The 15,578-nt window shown below is 50.5% G+C and overlaps 1 protein-coding gene across 5 annotated transcripts in view; it reads left to right on the plus strand.

Annotated features, from left to right (window-relative positions):
* Nucleotides 1-12,668, plus strand: part of GSN (gelsolin) — a 52,516-nt gene extending 39,848 nt beyond the window's left edge. For all 5 annotated transcript variants that reach the window (XM_019731226.2, XM_074330943.1, XM_074330944.1 and 2 more), the window contains 10 exons: nt 44-132; nt 307-522; nt 2,409-2,542; nt 5,405-5,495; nt 7,384-7,554; nt 8,192-8,366; nt 9,463-9,587; nt 9,790-9,867; nt 11,551-11,611; nt 12,259-12,668. In XM_019731226.2, coding sequence (XP_019586785.1) covers nt 44-132; nt 307-522; nt 2,409-2,542; nt 5,405-5,495; nt 7,384-7,554; nt 8,192-8,366; nt 9,463-9,587; nt 9,790-9,867; nt 11,551-11,611; nt 12,259-12,428 — 1,310 coding nt within the window. In that variant the 3' untranslated portion in view covers nt 12,429-12,668. The remainder of the gene's footprint in view (nt 1-43; nt 133-306; nt 523-2,408; nt 2,543-5,404; nt 5,496-7,383; nt 7,555-8,191; nt 8,367-9,462; nt 9,588-9,789; nt 9,868-11,550; nt 11,612-12,258) is intronic.
* The last annotated feature ends 2,910 nt before the right edge of the window (nt 12,669-15,578 follow it).

The following is a 15,578-nucleotide window of genomic DNA, read 5'->3' on the forward strand; positions in this document are numbered from 1 at the left end:
CGCAGCAGTAACCCCAGGCCCCTCACCCTCCATCTACCAATAGGCAGGCAGGCCAACACCGAGGAGAGGAAGGCTGCCCTCAAAACGGCCTCCGACTTCATCTCCAAGATGAACTACCCCAAGCAGACTCAGGTGAGTCTGAAGCCAAGTAGGAGAGGGAGAATGGTTCCAGCTGGGGTGGGGTGGGTGTCCTACCCTCGATGTGGGTTGGCTGTCTGAGGCTCCCCTGAGGACCCCTGCTTGGCGGTCCCTGTCCCCAGGGGGACCTGAGCCCAGCCACATCCTGCTCTTCCCCTCCTCTTCCAGGTCTCCATCCTTCCCGAGGGTGGCGAGACCCCGCTGTTCAAACAGTTCTTCAAGAGCTGGCGGGACCCAGACCAGACGGACGGCCTGGGCTTGCCCTACCTCTCCAGCCACATCGCCAATGTGGAGAGGGTGCCCTTCGACGCTGCCACCCTGCACACCTCCACTGCCATGGCCGCCCAGCACGGCATGGATGATGATGGCACAGGCCAGAAACAGGTACCTGGGGGGCTGGGGTGGGCATGTCCAGGCCCCTCCTTCACTCCCTCCCAGGCCCCTCTGGCCAATGCATGGCGACATGGCCTCCTGCTTCCTTCCCCAAGGACTTTTTTCTATGACGTTTTGACCACAGTACTGGTGAATGAGGTTGTTTTCTCTTAATTTTTACAATCAACATACTCTAAGCACCTACCACCTGCCAGGCCCTGTGCCAAGTGTCTCAGAACCTACTTTGGCTGTGAGGAGTGTCTGGTCTGGGAGGGGAGGTGACCACAGCCACAGCTGATTGCTCAGACCTGTGTGGTCAGTGAAGATGGGAGGCAAGCACGGGGATTATGGGAGCAGAGGGAGGACAGCAGGGGCTGAGAGTAGGGTGAATGGGGTAGTCTTCACAGAGATGGGGACACTTCGGTTGGGCCTCAGAGTATGAGTAGGAGTTTGCTGCCAGAGAGGAAGAGTGGGCCCTCCAGGCAGGAAGCCGTCCCGGGAGCTTGGTGCTGGGCACGTCCTCAAGGCGGGGCCTTGAGTGCTGTGTCCAAGGTTGTGGACTTGAGCCTCTGATGAGCAGGTGCTAGTAAGGGTTTTTTCCTTTTGCTTTCTTTAAAAGCAGAAATGTGACAGGCTCAGTTCTGTGCTTTCAAAGATCTTTGTGAAAATGGATTAGAGGCAGGAAAATGAAGGTAGAGACTCCATGAGGAGATTGTTATAATAGTTTAGCAAAGAGACGACAACCTCGAGACCAGGAAGTTCTCAGTGAAGATGGAGAAGAGTGGGGTGGTGTTTGTGAGGTGGGCTCTGTGTCGGGCAAACACTGATTCCATTCCCACATGATAGAAATAGCAAAAGGCTTAATTTTTATTTATTATCGTTTATGTCATTGGTATTATTATTCATTCTTTCATTCATTACTTGAGTGGGAGGGGAGGATGCAGTGAAAATATTCAGGGTAGGGCAGTGTGGAAAGAGCCCTGGCAGCCTGGCTGTGTGACCTTGGGTGAGTTATTTAACCTCTTTGAGTCTCACTTTCCTGACCTGTAAAATGGGGTTTAGTCCCAATCCATCACGTTCAAAACTTTTCAACGTCCAGAGATTTTGGGCTTGTTTTCTGGGACTTGGAGGGCTCAATGTCTCCGCAGCACCGCCAGGTGGCGCTGCAGGGCCTCATGACCGCCTGGGAAAATCATGTCACCATAGCTCTGCAAAGAGATCTACCAGCAGGGGTCATTCGGAGGTCCTAGAGTGAGGGCCCTGCTTCTGGAGGTGATCTATAAAGTCCAGACAATTCAATAATGATACAGATAATGGTAATATTAGTAATAACAATAATTCTAATAATAAGAGTTGCTGCCCCTACAGAGCTATCAACCTATGCCAGGCTCTGTGCTAGACTTTCATGAATAAACTCACTTGATCCTCACAACAACCTTTCGAGGTAGATAGTCTTACTATTCCCATTTTTCAGATGAAGACACTGAGGTTCAAAGAGTTTAAGCAAGTTGTCCCAGGTCACACAACCTCTAAGGAGGTAGAGGCCGATTTGGTTCCAGGTCACATGTTGATTCGTGCCCTCAGCCCTCACTGTGTTATGCTTGCTAAACGCACATTACATACGGCCATGCAGCTACCAGTCCCTACGCTGATCCCTCCAAGGAGGAAGCAGGGGGTGGGTGGGGCAGGGGTTCGGTGTAAGGACCCTCAGCAGGATACCTGGATTTGAATCCAGTGGCTCTGTGGTTTGGACACATTATTTAACTTCAGCCTGAGCTCAGGTGGAGTCACTTATGGAACTCTTGTCCCATTATGGAACCACAACGTGGTTTCCAAGCTGGCCTGAGGTGGGGGTGGGGGGGTGCCATACCCTGTTAAGCCCAGCTTTGCTCTGGCAGATCTGGAGAATTGAAGGCTCCAACAAAGTGCCAGTGGACCCCGCCACCTACGGGCAGTTCTACGGTGGGGACAGCTACATCATCCTGTACAACTACCGTCACGGCAGTCGTCAGGGACAGATCATCTACAACTGGTGAGGAGCGGGGGCCGCGTGCTGCGGGGCGGGGCGGGGCGGGGGCACTGTGCTGATGGCAGCATGGCAGCAAGGCTGGAGGAGTCAACGGGATGTCTGAGGCTGTGCGGGCCTGGGCCTGAGGTGGGATGGCGCTCTGCTGGGAAGGGCTGTTACTCACAGAGCAGTACCGCTTGTCATATTCTTTTCTTTTCAAGTCATGTCAGAAAGCTGAGCGTGTTTTTGCTCTGGGTCGTTTTAAAATACCAAGTCTAATACATTTGTTTTCAAACTGTCTAACACCTTTATAAACTTTCTTTTCCACAAGCTCTTTGCTGCCATTCTTCTCTTCTTCAGAGGTTTTTCTCTTTGCTCCTTTCCCTTCATTCTTTACCATCGGGGATATGGAGGTGTCAAGAGAACCTGAGTTGCCACTGCTGGCTGGTGGGAGATCGTCAAAAAGCAAAGGTCCCCCTGACCCTGGGAGAGCCTGGGGACTGTACCTGGGTCAGTACTGCTGGCTGCAGGGAGGTCGTCAAAGAGCAAAGGTCCCCCTGACCCTGGAAGAGCCTGGGGACTGTACCTGGGTCAGTACTGCTGGCTGCAGGGAGGTCGTCAAAGAGCAAAGGTCCCCCTGACTCTGGGAGAGCCTGGAGACTGTACCTGAGTCAGTACTGCCGGCTGGAGGGAGGTCGTCAAAGAGCAGGGGTCCTTTCTGAGCTTCTTCCCCTGCAGCCGGGCGCGGTGAGCGCTCAGGCTCCAGCAGGTCCCCAAACAGGTCCATGGCGGCGGGGTTGGCAGATGCGCAGCCCGTAAGCAGCAGCGGGCACACACCCGTTGTCTTATTTCTTACAAGGACTTTTAAGCTATTCTTATAAAACATCGCATGGCTGTTGTAGGAGATGTGAATAGGGACGGAATAGGGAGAAACAAGCAGAAAATCTCTTCCACCATTCCTCTCTAACTACTGCACACCCAGGTATTTACCCTCTCACCCACTTCCTAATTAAAAATTATTTGTAACTCTTTAAAAATAGATAATGCATTCATGTAATTAAAAAAACAAAAACAGGATAAAAAGGTACCTGTTCTCACCCCGTCCCTCTCCAACATGTTCTCCAACCCCCAACCCTTCGTGGGTTACTGCTTTTATTAGTTTTTTTGTGTATCTGCGCAGTAATTCTTTATGCAAACATAAGCAAGTATGACTCAGTAGTCCTAGTTCTCTCCCTTCCTTACACAATAGATAGTCTGCTTTGTGTGTTGTCCTGCACTTTACTTTTCTCACTTATCCCTCAGTTGTGTCAGCACACGGAGAACTTCCTTGCTCTTTTTTTTTTTTTTTTAACAGCTGCATAATATTCCACACTGTTTAATAGATTCCCTGCTGGCGCAGTCTTGGACTGGTTCCAGTTGTTGGTGATTACAAGCATCGCTGCAATTAGGAACTTTAAGGAAATGTCATTTTGAATGTGTAGAGCAATGTCTGTAGCTTAAGTTCCCAGAAGTCAGATCGCTTGTCATTTTGATGGATAGCGCCCAGTTTCCCTAGATAAGGTCTGTAGCATTTTCAGCAACAAGTGAGAGCATTTGCTTCCTAGTAGCCTCACCAGTATGGACTGTCTTATCCACCTTTTGGATATTTGTCAACCTTGTATTAGGTTGGTGCAAAAGTCATTGCGGTTTTTGCAATTATTTTTAACCTTTTAAAGCGTAATACTTTCGCACCAACCTAATAGTTTATGAAATGGTATCTCAGTACATTTTTAATTTAGATCCCACCCCGGGTGGCAACACACGGCCTCTCATGGTGGCACATGGCCGCCCAGCTCCAGGGAGAGCTGTTGTTCACAATCTTAGCTGTAGAGGGCGCAGCTCACTGGCCCATGTGGGAATCAAACTGGTGACCTGCACGGCGCTCCAACCACCTGAGCCACCGGGCTGGCCCTAAAGTTTTTATTTTGAAACAACTTTAGACTTCTTGAAAAGTTGCCAAACAGTATGTATAGTTCCCGTATAACCATTACACAGTTGCCTCTGTTCACATCAAACCGAACTATAATACAATCATCAAAACCAGGAAGTTGATATCGATACAATACCGTTTACTAATCTATAGACCTTACTTGAGTTACACCAGTTTTCCCACTGATATCCTTTTTCTGGTTTAGGATCTAACCCAGAATCCCACATGCCATTTAGTGATCACATCTCCTTAGTGGCATCCAATCATCATGTCTGATCTAATATCTGACAGTTCCTTAGTCTTTCTTAATTAGCTGCACCAGCACATTGATTTGTCACATTTTGTTGGCTTATATCAGGTAATACATTGGTTACGGAAATTTAGACAGTCTAGGAAAAGGTGGACAGAAAGCCACCCTCTCCCAAATCTCCCCCCTCAGGTCTGTCACCACTGGCCTTTTGAGGAACATCCATGCAGACCTCTCTGCGCGTGTCCACATGAGGCTAAACTAACTGATGCCTTTTCCAACCGGTGCCCTCACGTCGCACTTGCTACTCCCTGACCTGCCTTTCCACCCTGGGCAATGTCCCGGCCACCTTTCTGCCTCTTGGGCTTGAGTCTCAAAGCACCTTCTCTTGTGGCTGCCCAGCCTGGGATGAGCCAAAACAGGGCACATTTAGGAGAAAGAAGTCCTCTGGTGTTGCTCAGTGCTCTATGAGAAGGCCTGATACTAAACTGGCGGTGTGGCATTTTGGTTTGGTTCCTGGCTATGGTTGCTCTTCAGAGATTCCGTTGCCCTCTCTGTGCGTCAGTTTCACTTCCTGTAATCGAGATTTGTGGGTTTGTCAGGCCCAGGGCAAAGGCAAGACTGGGAACTATGTGTGAAAGCTACTGCTGAGTGTCACTTCCTCTTCCAGGCAGGGCGCCCAGTCCACCCAGGATGAGGTTGCTGCGTCTGCCATCCTGACTGCCCAGCTGGATGAGGAATTGGGAGGTACCCCTGTCCAGGTGAGCCCCACCTGCTGCCCCTCTGGGTCATACCCTGGGCCTTGTCCATCTGTTCACTCATCTGTCTAACTCTTCATCTCTCCACCCATCCATCTGTCCATCTGTCCACCCAACAAGCATTTATAAGGGCTTCCATGTCCTGGCACTGTGTCTGTAGCCCCCGAGTACACAGCCCCACCCCTGCCCTGATGGGGGTTACAGTCAAGGTGGAAAGACGTTCAGCAGAAGTGCACACAAATGCGTGCGTAATCACACACTGGAGATCAGGTCACACACAGATGTGTGCAGTAAGTCAAACTGATAAGACGCTGTGGGAGAGAAGCCAGAGAGGCAGCGTGGCGGAACGTGGACATGGAGGCAGCCTGCTTGGTTTGAATCCCGTCTTCACTTGTGGGCAAGTCACTTAGCCTCTATGCCTCTGTGTTCTCAAACGGGGGGTAACAGCCCCTATCTGACAAGAGGGCTGTGCAGACGAAGCATTAACATTGGTAAAGCATTTAGAGCTGTGCCTGGCCCCTAACAGGCTCCTTATACGTGTGTGTTATGTATAAGGACGTAGATTCCCCAGTAGGATCTAATAGGATTAGAGAAGCCCTCTTTCCCCCAAGGAAGGGACTTTTCATCTGCGGCCAATCAGATGAGTAGGGGTTGGCCAGGCAAAGAGTGAAGGAAAGCATTCCAGGCAGAGGAAAGAGTATATGCACAGGCCCTGAGGTGGGAGGGAGCACTGGGTGTGAGAGCAAGGGTGCCATGGGTGCCTTGATAGGAGTCTGGAGAGGTGCTCAGAGGGGCCAGACCACTCAGAAGCCATGGTGACGATGTTGACCTTGATCCTGAGAACAAGGCGATGTTGCTAAAGGATCAATCTGACATGAGGGGATTCATGGGTCTCAAAGGTCATTCTGGCTATAGTGTAGGGCCCGGGAGGGCAGCAGAGCTTGGTTGGAAAGTTGAGAGGGAAGAAGACACAATTCTCCTTCCCCTGTCCTATGCTTGGAGTGGGTGGGGCTCTTGATTCAGATCCAAGGTTGGTGCCCTGACCTTTGTGACACGGGTGTCCTCTGGGTGCCAGGTACAGAGTGGGATGATTGCTGCCTTAGCTCATTTGGTCCCAACAATGGCCTTGGGAGTGGCATTCTTGGTTCCACCTTATAGACGAAGAACCTGAGAGGTTGAGGCATGTGCCCAAATTCTCACCATCAGGGTGGCACTGGGATCTGAACTCTAACCCCGCAGTGCTGGGTCATGCTAGGAAGTGACCACAGCACCCCCAAACACACACACAACATTTGCTTCGAGATTTAGCTCTCGAGCCACTACGGGTCTGGGTGGCACACGGGCAGAAGCAGATACAATGTATCTTGGCACAGACCTTGCCACACTCCCTCCCACCTCCAGGCCCCTGACTGCAGCCTGCCTCTGGGGTGCACTGGCTGTGTGGGAGGGGTCTCTCCAGATCTGGAAGGCTCTCTTCTCACCAATCCGTTGGCTTTCATGCCTGGAACTGATGTCACCGTCCTGGAAGCACGTCCATGCACAATCCCTGTGCCTCCATTTAAGGGAATATTTGCAAACATGGGCTCTCTTGGTTCTTGGACTAGACGCAGGGTCAGCAAGGCAGGTCCTTTTGGGAGGGGAGAGCGGCTGAGGCAGCACCCAGGGGAACGCAGGCAATAACAGCGTCTCCAAGCTTCCTGGAACTCGCCGTTCCCTGCCCAGGCCCTGGGTGCTGTGGGGTCAGGCTCCACGCCACCCACAGATACAAGCATGATGGTCTTGTTTGGGGGTGGGTCTGGGCCATGGTGGCCAGGGAGGTGGGTGAGGCTGGTGCCACATCAAAGAATCTTTGCCCCCACTTCCCTGACTTGCTCTCCCATCTCCCTGCCAGAGCCGTGTGGTCCAAGGCAAGGAGCCTGCCCACCTCATGAGCCTGTTTGGCGGGAAGCCCATGATCATCTATAAGGGTGGTACCTCCCGTGACGGTGGGCAGACGGCCCCCGCCAGTACCCGCCTCTTCCAGGTCCGGGCCAGCAGCTCTGGAGCCACCCGAGCCGTTGAGGTAACTAACACTCAGGCACTGACCCCAGGAGGAACGTGGCCTCCCTGAAACCTCCCCGGCTTGATGGGTAGATCTCTGGGCATAGGATTGGGTGGAATTGGGTGAGGGGTTAAGAAGCAACTTTTTGTACCTTCGTACCCTGGCAGCAGGATTGTATGTCTTACATTTCCCCTTGTTTCAAGGATGCCCAGTGCCCCTTGTACATCTTCCATAACAGGCAGCCCACTACTCACCGGTAGTCCATTCTCCACAGTCTGGACACTTCCAGTCTGGATTATATTCCAGTTGGCTACTATCCCTTTTATGGTGGAAGGTACAGACCTGAACATGCTCCTTCCTATAGGACGGTCTGAGCAGCTTAGAGGAGAATGGGACTATTACCTCCTTTATTCTGGGCACTCAACTTCTGTTAATGCATCCCAGAAATCTAGAATCACTTTGGCTAGCCACAGGGCATTAGTGACTCATGGAAGTCAACTAAGCCCCTCAGTGTCCGAGGTCTGTGCCCTCAGCTGGGTTAGGGTGTGCTTCTCCAAGTCCCCACCTAAGCTTGTCCTGCTGTAGTGTCTCCTGGGCTGTGAGAAGGGGGCTGAGGGGTTTTGGTCATTTTCTAAATAACTGAGCACTGTCCTTCCAGATACTCCCTAAGGCTGGTGCACTGAACTCCAACGATGCCTTTGTCTTGAAAACCCCCTCGGCCGCCTACCTGTGGGTCGGTGCAGGAGCCAGTGAGGCGGAGAAGACCGGTGCCCAGGAGCTGCTCAGGGTGCTGCGGGCCCAACCTGTGCAGGTGGCAGAAGGCAGCGAGCCAGGTAGGAGCGAGGGCCAGAGGGGCCTGCTGCTCTTTGGGGGCTGCAGCTGTTAGGTTTCCCTTCCTTCTGCTTGGGGGATGGGGTGGGGCTCTGTCCTCACCCCTCCTCAATGCCTGTCCTCTCATGTGTGTTAAATAAAAGGGTTGGATGAAAATGAGGGCTATGGTGAGTGAGAGGGAGGCCTCCAGAAGTTAGAGAAAGGAGAGCTCAGTATGGGCCGGGGCAGTCAGGGAGAGCTGCTGGAGGAGGCGGTCATTTGCTGGGAAGCCTTGAAAGACGGTAGGCAGGACTAACAGCCTCACAGGGACAGCAGTCTCTCCTAATCTTTAGAATATCCATGCACAAAGTGCCGCAGGCCACCTCAGTTTCCAGAATAGAGGTCAGGAACGTCTTCCTGAGGCTCGCGCTCAGTCTTTCTGCTCTTACTTTTAAGCCCGCTCTCTCCTGCTTGATGCTTAGCAGACCTGGGGAAGACTCACTCGGTCTAGAGCAGCACTGTCCAGTGGAACCTTCTGAGAGGATGGACATGTTCTTTATCTGCCAGGTCCAATTTGGTGGCCACTAGTCAATGTGTAGCTAATGAGCACTTGAAATGTGACTGGTGGGAATTAGTGAGAATGAGGAAATGAATTTTTAATTGTGTTTAATTTTAATGAATTTAAATATAAATAGTCTCATGTGGACAAAACAGGCATAGTGGAAAGAATAAGGGGATTGGAGTCTGACAAGATTTGTGTCCTGGCTTTACCATTCACTAGCTGTGTGATGGTGAGTGAGTTGCTTACCCTCTCTGAGCCCCAATCACCTCATTTGTTGATTGGGGATAATTATCCCCATCCCACAGTGCTGTCATCGGTCTCAAACCAGAAGTAGTCCTGGCTATGTGTTGAATACCAAGTGTGCCCTCTCTGGGCTCTATTTCATCACCTTTGAATCTCTCAGGCTCCTTCCCTCTTTGGCCCTCTGGGATTTTAAGACGATGGGTGGGGATGGAAATCAGTTGTTTGCTCTAAGTCAGGGTTTGTCCCAGCATCTGATGAGAAGTGCTAGGGAGGCAGTGATGTCAGTTGGCAACTGGTGTGGCCTTCCCTCACAGACAGCTTCTGGGAAGCCCTGGGCGGGAAGGCGGCCTACCGCACGTCCCCAAGGCTGAAGGACAAGAAAATGGATGCCCACCCTCCTCGTCTCTTTGCCTGCACCAACAAGATCGGACGTTTTGTGGTAAGCCCCTGCTTTCCCCTGGGGAGGCGTGTTCTAGGGAGGGGGCCCTTGGCAGCAGGGGCAGGGAGAAACAGATCTGAGGGTGCAGCCCGGTGGAAGGAGTCCTCTGCAGGCTGGAGCCAGCTCTGCAACTCCCTGGTGGGGAGCCTACCCTGGGAGCAAGGCAGCTGCGCTTTCATTAAGCTCTTGGGTTCCTTCCCAGATCGAAGAGGTCCCTGGCGAGCTCATGCAGGAAGACCTGGCCACTGATGATGTCATGCTCCTGGACACCTGGGACCAGGTGAGTGAAGGACTGCAGGTAAAGGCTCTCTGGCCTGAAGGAGTGGGAGCACCTAGACTTCCAGCGCTAAGGTCGTTGACAGAAAGACTTGTTGCTGGAAAAGCCCATGCTGCATGCCACGTCTCCTTTCTCAGCCTCCATTTCCTCATCTGCAAAAACCTACCTTGCACAATCCAACAAGAGGAGATGCAGGTTAAATCACCTTGCAAACTGCAAAACACCATGGAAATGCAGATCAGATGAGGAGCATTCCCTCCCGGGCCTTTACGGGAGTGTGAACTCTTACTTTAAATCTGTTGGTAAAGGAAGTTGAACCTAACAGCGTATCATATGCAGGGTAACTGTCCAGGGTCACCCAGAGGTTCTGACGTGCATCTGGGTTCTCTCTGCTTCACCCTAGGGAAGGCCACCATGTCTTCATGGCAGGGGAAATGCCATTCGTGCATTCAGCCAACATTAACTGAGCACCTGCTTTGAGGCAGGCACTGTTCTAGATGCTCGGGACAGAGCAATAAATAAAGACATTTCCCTGCTCCCATAGGGCTTACAGTCTTGTGGGGGTGGCAGTCAGTAACCCCTGCTATCAATTTGGCTTCTTCCAGAGTTGTCAGGGCTCTAGATAGCAGGCACACGACTCCCATCTACCCTCAGGGCTGCTTCTTGGGATCCCCAGTTGGGAGATGGGCACCGAAATGCTTGCAGCGTGAGCCATGCAGCTAGCATCACTAATTGCTGCACTGGCTACTGAATCTGTTTGTTCATTCATTCCGCCAACGTGTATGAAGTGTCTTCCAGGCAAAACACTACAGTGCTGGGAACCCTCTGATGAGCAAAGTAGACAGAATACCTGCCGTGAGGGAGAGCAGTGTAGTAGGGAACACATTTGTAAATAGGAGCAATGAAATGGCATTTTATTGTCTAATACTGTTTTATCAATGACAGGCACCCTTTAAAATATTTCAGAGAAACCTAAAAATAGATGATACAGAAAAATCTGCCTAGTCAGTTTTTTGGTGTAACAAAATGCGTAATAAGACTCAAAATGGTGGCAGTGGTGGTGAATTGTCTTGATGCCACGCTTTAGTTGGCCCAGACACCCAGAGACTGGCACATAGCAGACTCTCAGTGCATATTTGTTGGTTGAATAAACCCGTGAGCATATGTTTGGCCACTCACTTGTTGAACACATAAATACCCTTAAAGGGATAATTCATCAACTTCTAGAGCGGAGTCTCATGCTCAAGGCACCTGACTGGCGGTGTCAGTGAGTGAAGCCGGCTAGGGTGGGGAGACAGGAAGGACGGGTGGCGTCTGAGGGGAACTGGAACTTCCCGTCTCCAGGGGCCGTTGCTGCTTAGCTTCATCGCCGTCAAGGTAAAGGCTCATGGTTGCCAGATCCTCCAGGTTTTCAAGAGAAGTCGGAAATCTAGAAATAATGTAATGAGCTGGCAATGAAATTTGTCTCAGAAGACATTGCAGACCAACCTAGGGTGGTGAGTGGGCAAACAGAACATGCTTGGAGGTCACTCGTTTGCATCGTCTGTTCCAAATCCTTCTCGGTGTCACCCGTGAGCTCTGTCAGCTGAGGGTTTGTCCAGTCCAGCACCTAGGACCTCCCCACTCCTCCAGCGGCGAGTTTGGCCGGCACTCTCATGCTCTTTTTATTTTTCATCTCACCTCCAGGTCTATGTCTGGGTTGGGAAGGATTCTCAAGAAGAGGAGAAGACAGAAACCTTGACCTCTGGTGAGGACCCACGTCTGCCTGTGGTCTGTTTCTTGTGGTGGGGTGGACGCAGCTTCCTGTACAAGGCTGTCGTCTGTTTCTGGTGGTGGGGTGGGCGCAGCTTCCTGTACAAGGCTAGGGGTTCCTGACAGTGGCGTGGAGACTCCCTCATCTATTGTCAGTCCCTCGTGAGCCCCACCTGGGGTGTGAAAAAACAGCTCAGTTCCTTCAGAAAGCCTTAAGTCATGCCAGGGAAAGGAAGGAACAGACAGGAGCTGCTTCAAGTTCCCAGAGTACCCAAGGACTGAACTCATCAGGGTTTAGATGTTGGCAGGCAGGTCCCTGGGACCTGAATGGATCTGATTTGGGAGCCGGGAACCCCAAAGCTGGTTCTTTAATATTGTCTAATAGAGAGACATGATATAAGCTTTGTGAGGCAGGAGGTTAAACTATGACCCCTGCCCCTTCCCGTGTTCCTGGGCAAGGTGGTGGGGGAGCCATGCGGATACCATTGCCTTCAGGGCACAGTGGTGTCCAGTGCAGAGACTGGGCATTATGGCAGTAGGACCAAAAACCATCGTAGGCAACTCCTGCTCTAAACCGCCTCTCCCTGGTGAGGGAGGCACTAAGGATTCCCGGGTCTCTTTCTCCTCCATGTGTGTCTGCAGCTAAGCGGTATATCGAGACGGACCCAGCTAATCGTGATAGGCGGACCCCCATCACCGTGGTGAAGCAAGGCTTTGAGCCTCCCTCCTTTGTGGGCTGGTTCCTCGGCTGGGATGACAACTACTGGTCTGTGGACCCCTTGGACAGGGCCATAGCTGAGCTGGCTGCCTGAGGAAGGGCAGGCCCTACCCCTGTCACTGGTCAGTGCCTTCTAGAACTATCCATCCCTCAAAGAGACCTTATAGCAGGGCCACTCTGGTGTGTGTGTCTCTGTGTGTGTGTGTGTACATGTGTGTGTGTGTTTTACAGTAGCCAAAAACAGCCCTGCAAAAATTCAGGGTCCTATTGAAATTGTCTAAAGTGTCTGTGCTTTTGGAAATTGAATTCAATAAAAGCTTTTTGGAGTGTGTTAGCCTGCTGTGGCTCTGTATGTCCTGGTAATTATTCTGAGAATGTCCAGGGAGGGGCCTCACATGTGCCAGTGAATCAGCGAGGAAACTTCATTTGCCCTGTGTGTGAATCCCGGTCCTTCGAGAAGCAGGTGCCAGGACGAGATGAAGTGTGCATAGGTTGTACGAAGGAACTTCCTGTGTGAAAGGAAACTGGGAGGGAACCAGGGAAGGCTGGGGAGCCATCAGACCGAGATGCAAGTCTGACCCCAAGTAAAGGAGAGGGAGAGGAGGGTGGGTGGAAGCATCTTACATGGCCGTGCAGTCCAGGAAGGTTTGGCAAAGCTTCTGGGGAGTTCTTGAGCCAAAGTAAAAGAAAAAAAAAATTGTCTTCAATGGTATGGTCCAATTTTTGTGGTTTTTTTTATTGTGGTAAACTATACATAGCATAATATTTGTCATTTTGATCACTTGTACGTGTATAATTCAGTGGCACTAAATATATGTATGGTGTTGTATAGCCATCCCCACCATCTATACCCAAACCTTTATCATAATAACGTGAATGCTGTGCCCATTGAACAATAATTCCTTAGCTCCCCTCCACCCCGCATTCCCCCAACCCCTGGTAACCTTTATTCTAATTTCTGTCTCTCTGAATTTGCCTATTCTAGGTGCCTTCTATAAGTGGAATCATACAGTTTTTGTCCTCTGTATCTGGCTTATTTCACTTAACACAATGTTTTGAAGAGGCATACATTTTGTAGCATGTATAAAAATTTCTTTATTTTTTTTGTTGCTGAGTAATATTCCATTGAATGCATATGGGTAATCCCCTGCTTTCCAAAAGTTCGAGTTAGGCCACTTCGCTTTTACGAAAGACCTACATTAGCACCTTGTTTTCCCAAAAATAAGACCTAGCCGGACATTCAGCTCTAATGTGTCTTTAGGAGCAAAAATTAATATAAGACCCAGTATAATGTAATATAATATAATATAATATAAATATTAATATAATAATACCGGGTCTTATGTTATAGTAAAATAAGACTGGGTCTTATACTAATTTTTGCTGCAAAGACGCATTAGATCTGATTGTCCGACTAGGTCTTATTTTCGGGGAAACACAGTGTGGTAACAGCTTTTATGTAAAAGCGAAAAATGCTCTTTGGATTTCCTTTGGTTAGTGAAAACAGGCACTAACGTAGGTCTTTCATAAAAGTGAAGTTGCACAACGCGACCTTGTAGAAAGCAAAGCATACGCTTTGCTTTATGCCATTCCTGCTCACGAAAGGTTTCATAGGAACGCTCTATTTTCGGATAGCGGGGAAATCCTGTATACCACATTTTGTTTTTTCCACTGATCCACCGACGGACAGTCGGGTCCTTTCCACCTCTGGCTCTTGTGAATAATGCTGCTGTGAGCATTGGTGTGGAACTATCTGTTCGAGTCAAAGTCGTTAAGCCAGGGTCAAATCAGCCAGCGTAAAAGCTGTATGTCTCCCCGGAGTGGTGTGCTGTGTCCCCTCTCCCCACTTATATCAGCCATTGTGAGGTGTGGCCTTGGAGCACTTGTGGTGTGGAATTCAAAGCCGGCCGCTGGGGTCTTTAGCCACTTACATTCCCTGTGGTAGAAAGTCGGCAAGGTACCATCTCATGGCTGCCATACACAGTAACGTCTGCCTAGAACTTGCTCGCTTCCTCTGGTTCCCACCGGTCATTCTGCCGCCAAGCTGTTTGGAGAAATCTGCTGCTGCAGCTACCATCACATGCTCCCAAAGTTTGCATCCATTTGGGTTTGGGAGAGGGAGTGGAGCTCCTCTGTTCCCGTCTCGGTCCCCTGGGCCCCCTGACTCTCTGCTCGTACTCAGATTGTCACGAAGTCTTTCTCAGACATTTTCATGAACTTGTGCCTCTACATCTTTTCTCCAGGGAAGTTCCAAGCCCGTCCAAGGAACAGCTGCGGGACAGACCCTGTTCCCTCCCCTCTATCCTGCCAGTCTTTTCTCACCATTTTGTTCTGTGCCACCTCCCCATCCAAGTTGCGAAGTGATAAAACCTGTGTGAGGGGAGGGTGTGTATATGTGTTTACACTTACCGTTTTCAAAGCTGGCTGATCACCCAAATTGTCCAGGGAGCCTTTTAAAAGCATAGCTTCCCCAGAGGCTCTCCCTCCAGAGATTCTAATTCATCGCAGACGTGACGCGGGTAGTGGAGAAGGAATTTTCCAGGTGAAACATGGGGAGAAAGTCATCTCAGGCAGCATGTGTAGCAAGTACAAAGACGGAGAGCTAAGAGGGAGAATGTCACACTCAGGGACAGATAACAGCCTGGTGTGGCTGGAGCAGAAGTTGGGGAGTGCTAGGCCTCAAAGCTGAGAGTTAATGAGGGGCCTTGAATGCCTAGCTAAGGGGGTTGAACTTGATCTTGTAAGGCCTGCCTGCCTGCCTGACCTACCCCAAGGGTTGCTCTAGTGGTCAAAGCAATCACCTTGACAAATGCGAAGTCCTAGAACAAAAGCAGCACTGGCCACCTGGAGCTTCTAGAGCCTCCACTGGAGGCCGGTGGTGGGTCCAGACAGAGCCAGCTCACATCCTGGAAACCTGCGGGAGGTCAAATTGTAAGTGGACCTACCCGTGCATTCTTTCTTTCCATTTATTGGCATTCAAGGTGGTTTATTGGCCAATTTTGGTTCATTGCTACTTGTGGCCTCGGAGAAAGCTCTGAAATTCTCTGAGAAAGGAAGTTGCCAGAGGCGACTGAGTTGCTTGGACTTCATACTTTTCTCTCAAAGGCAAAGTAACACATCAGGAACGATATCACTTTAGCCACATATTTTCTCTTCCTAACAATTTTTGAGACACCTTGGATTTCATCATCTGCAATGGAGAACCTACTGTGAAATGCCATGACAGGCACCGAAAGGGCACCTC

The sequence above is a fragment of the Rhinolophus sinicus genome, linkage group LG04 (assembly GCF_036562045.2).
Source record: "Rhinolophus sinicus isolate RSC01 linkage group LG04, ASM3656204v1, whole genome shotgun sequence".
Classification (NCBI taxonomy): Eukaryota; Metazoa; Chordata; class Mammalia; order Chiroptera; family Rhinolophidae; genus Rhinolophus; species Rhinolophus sinicus.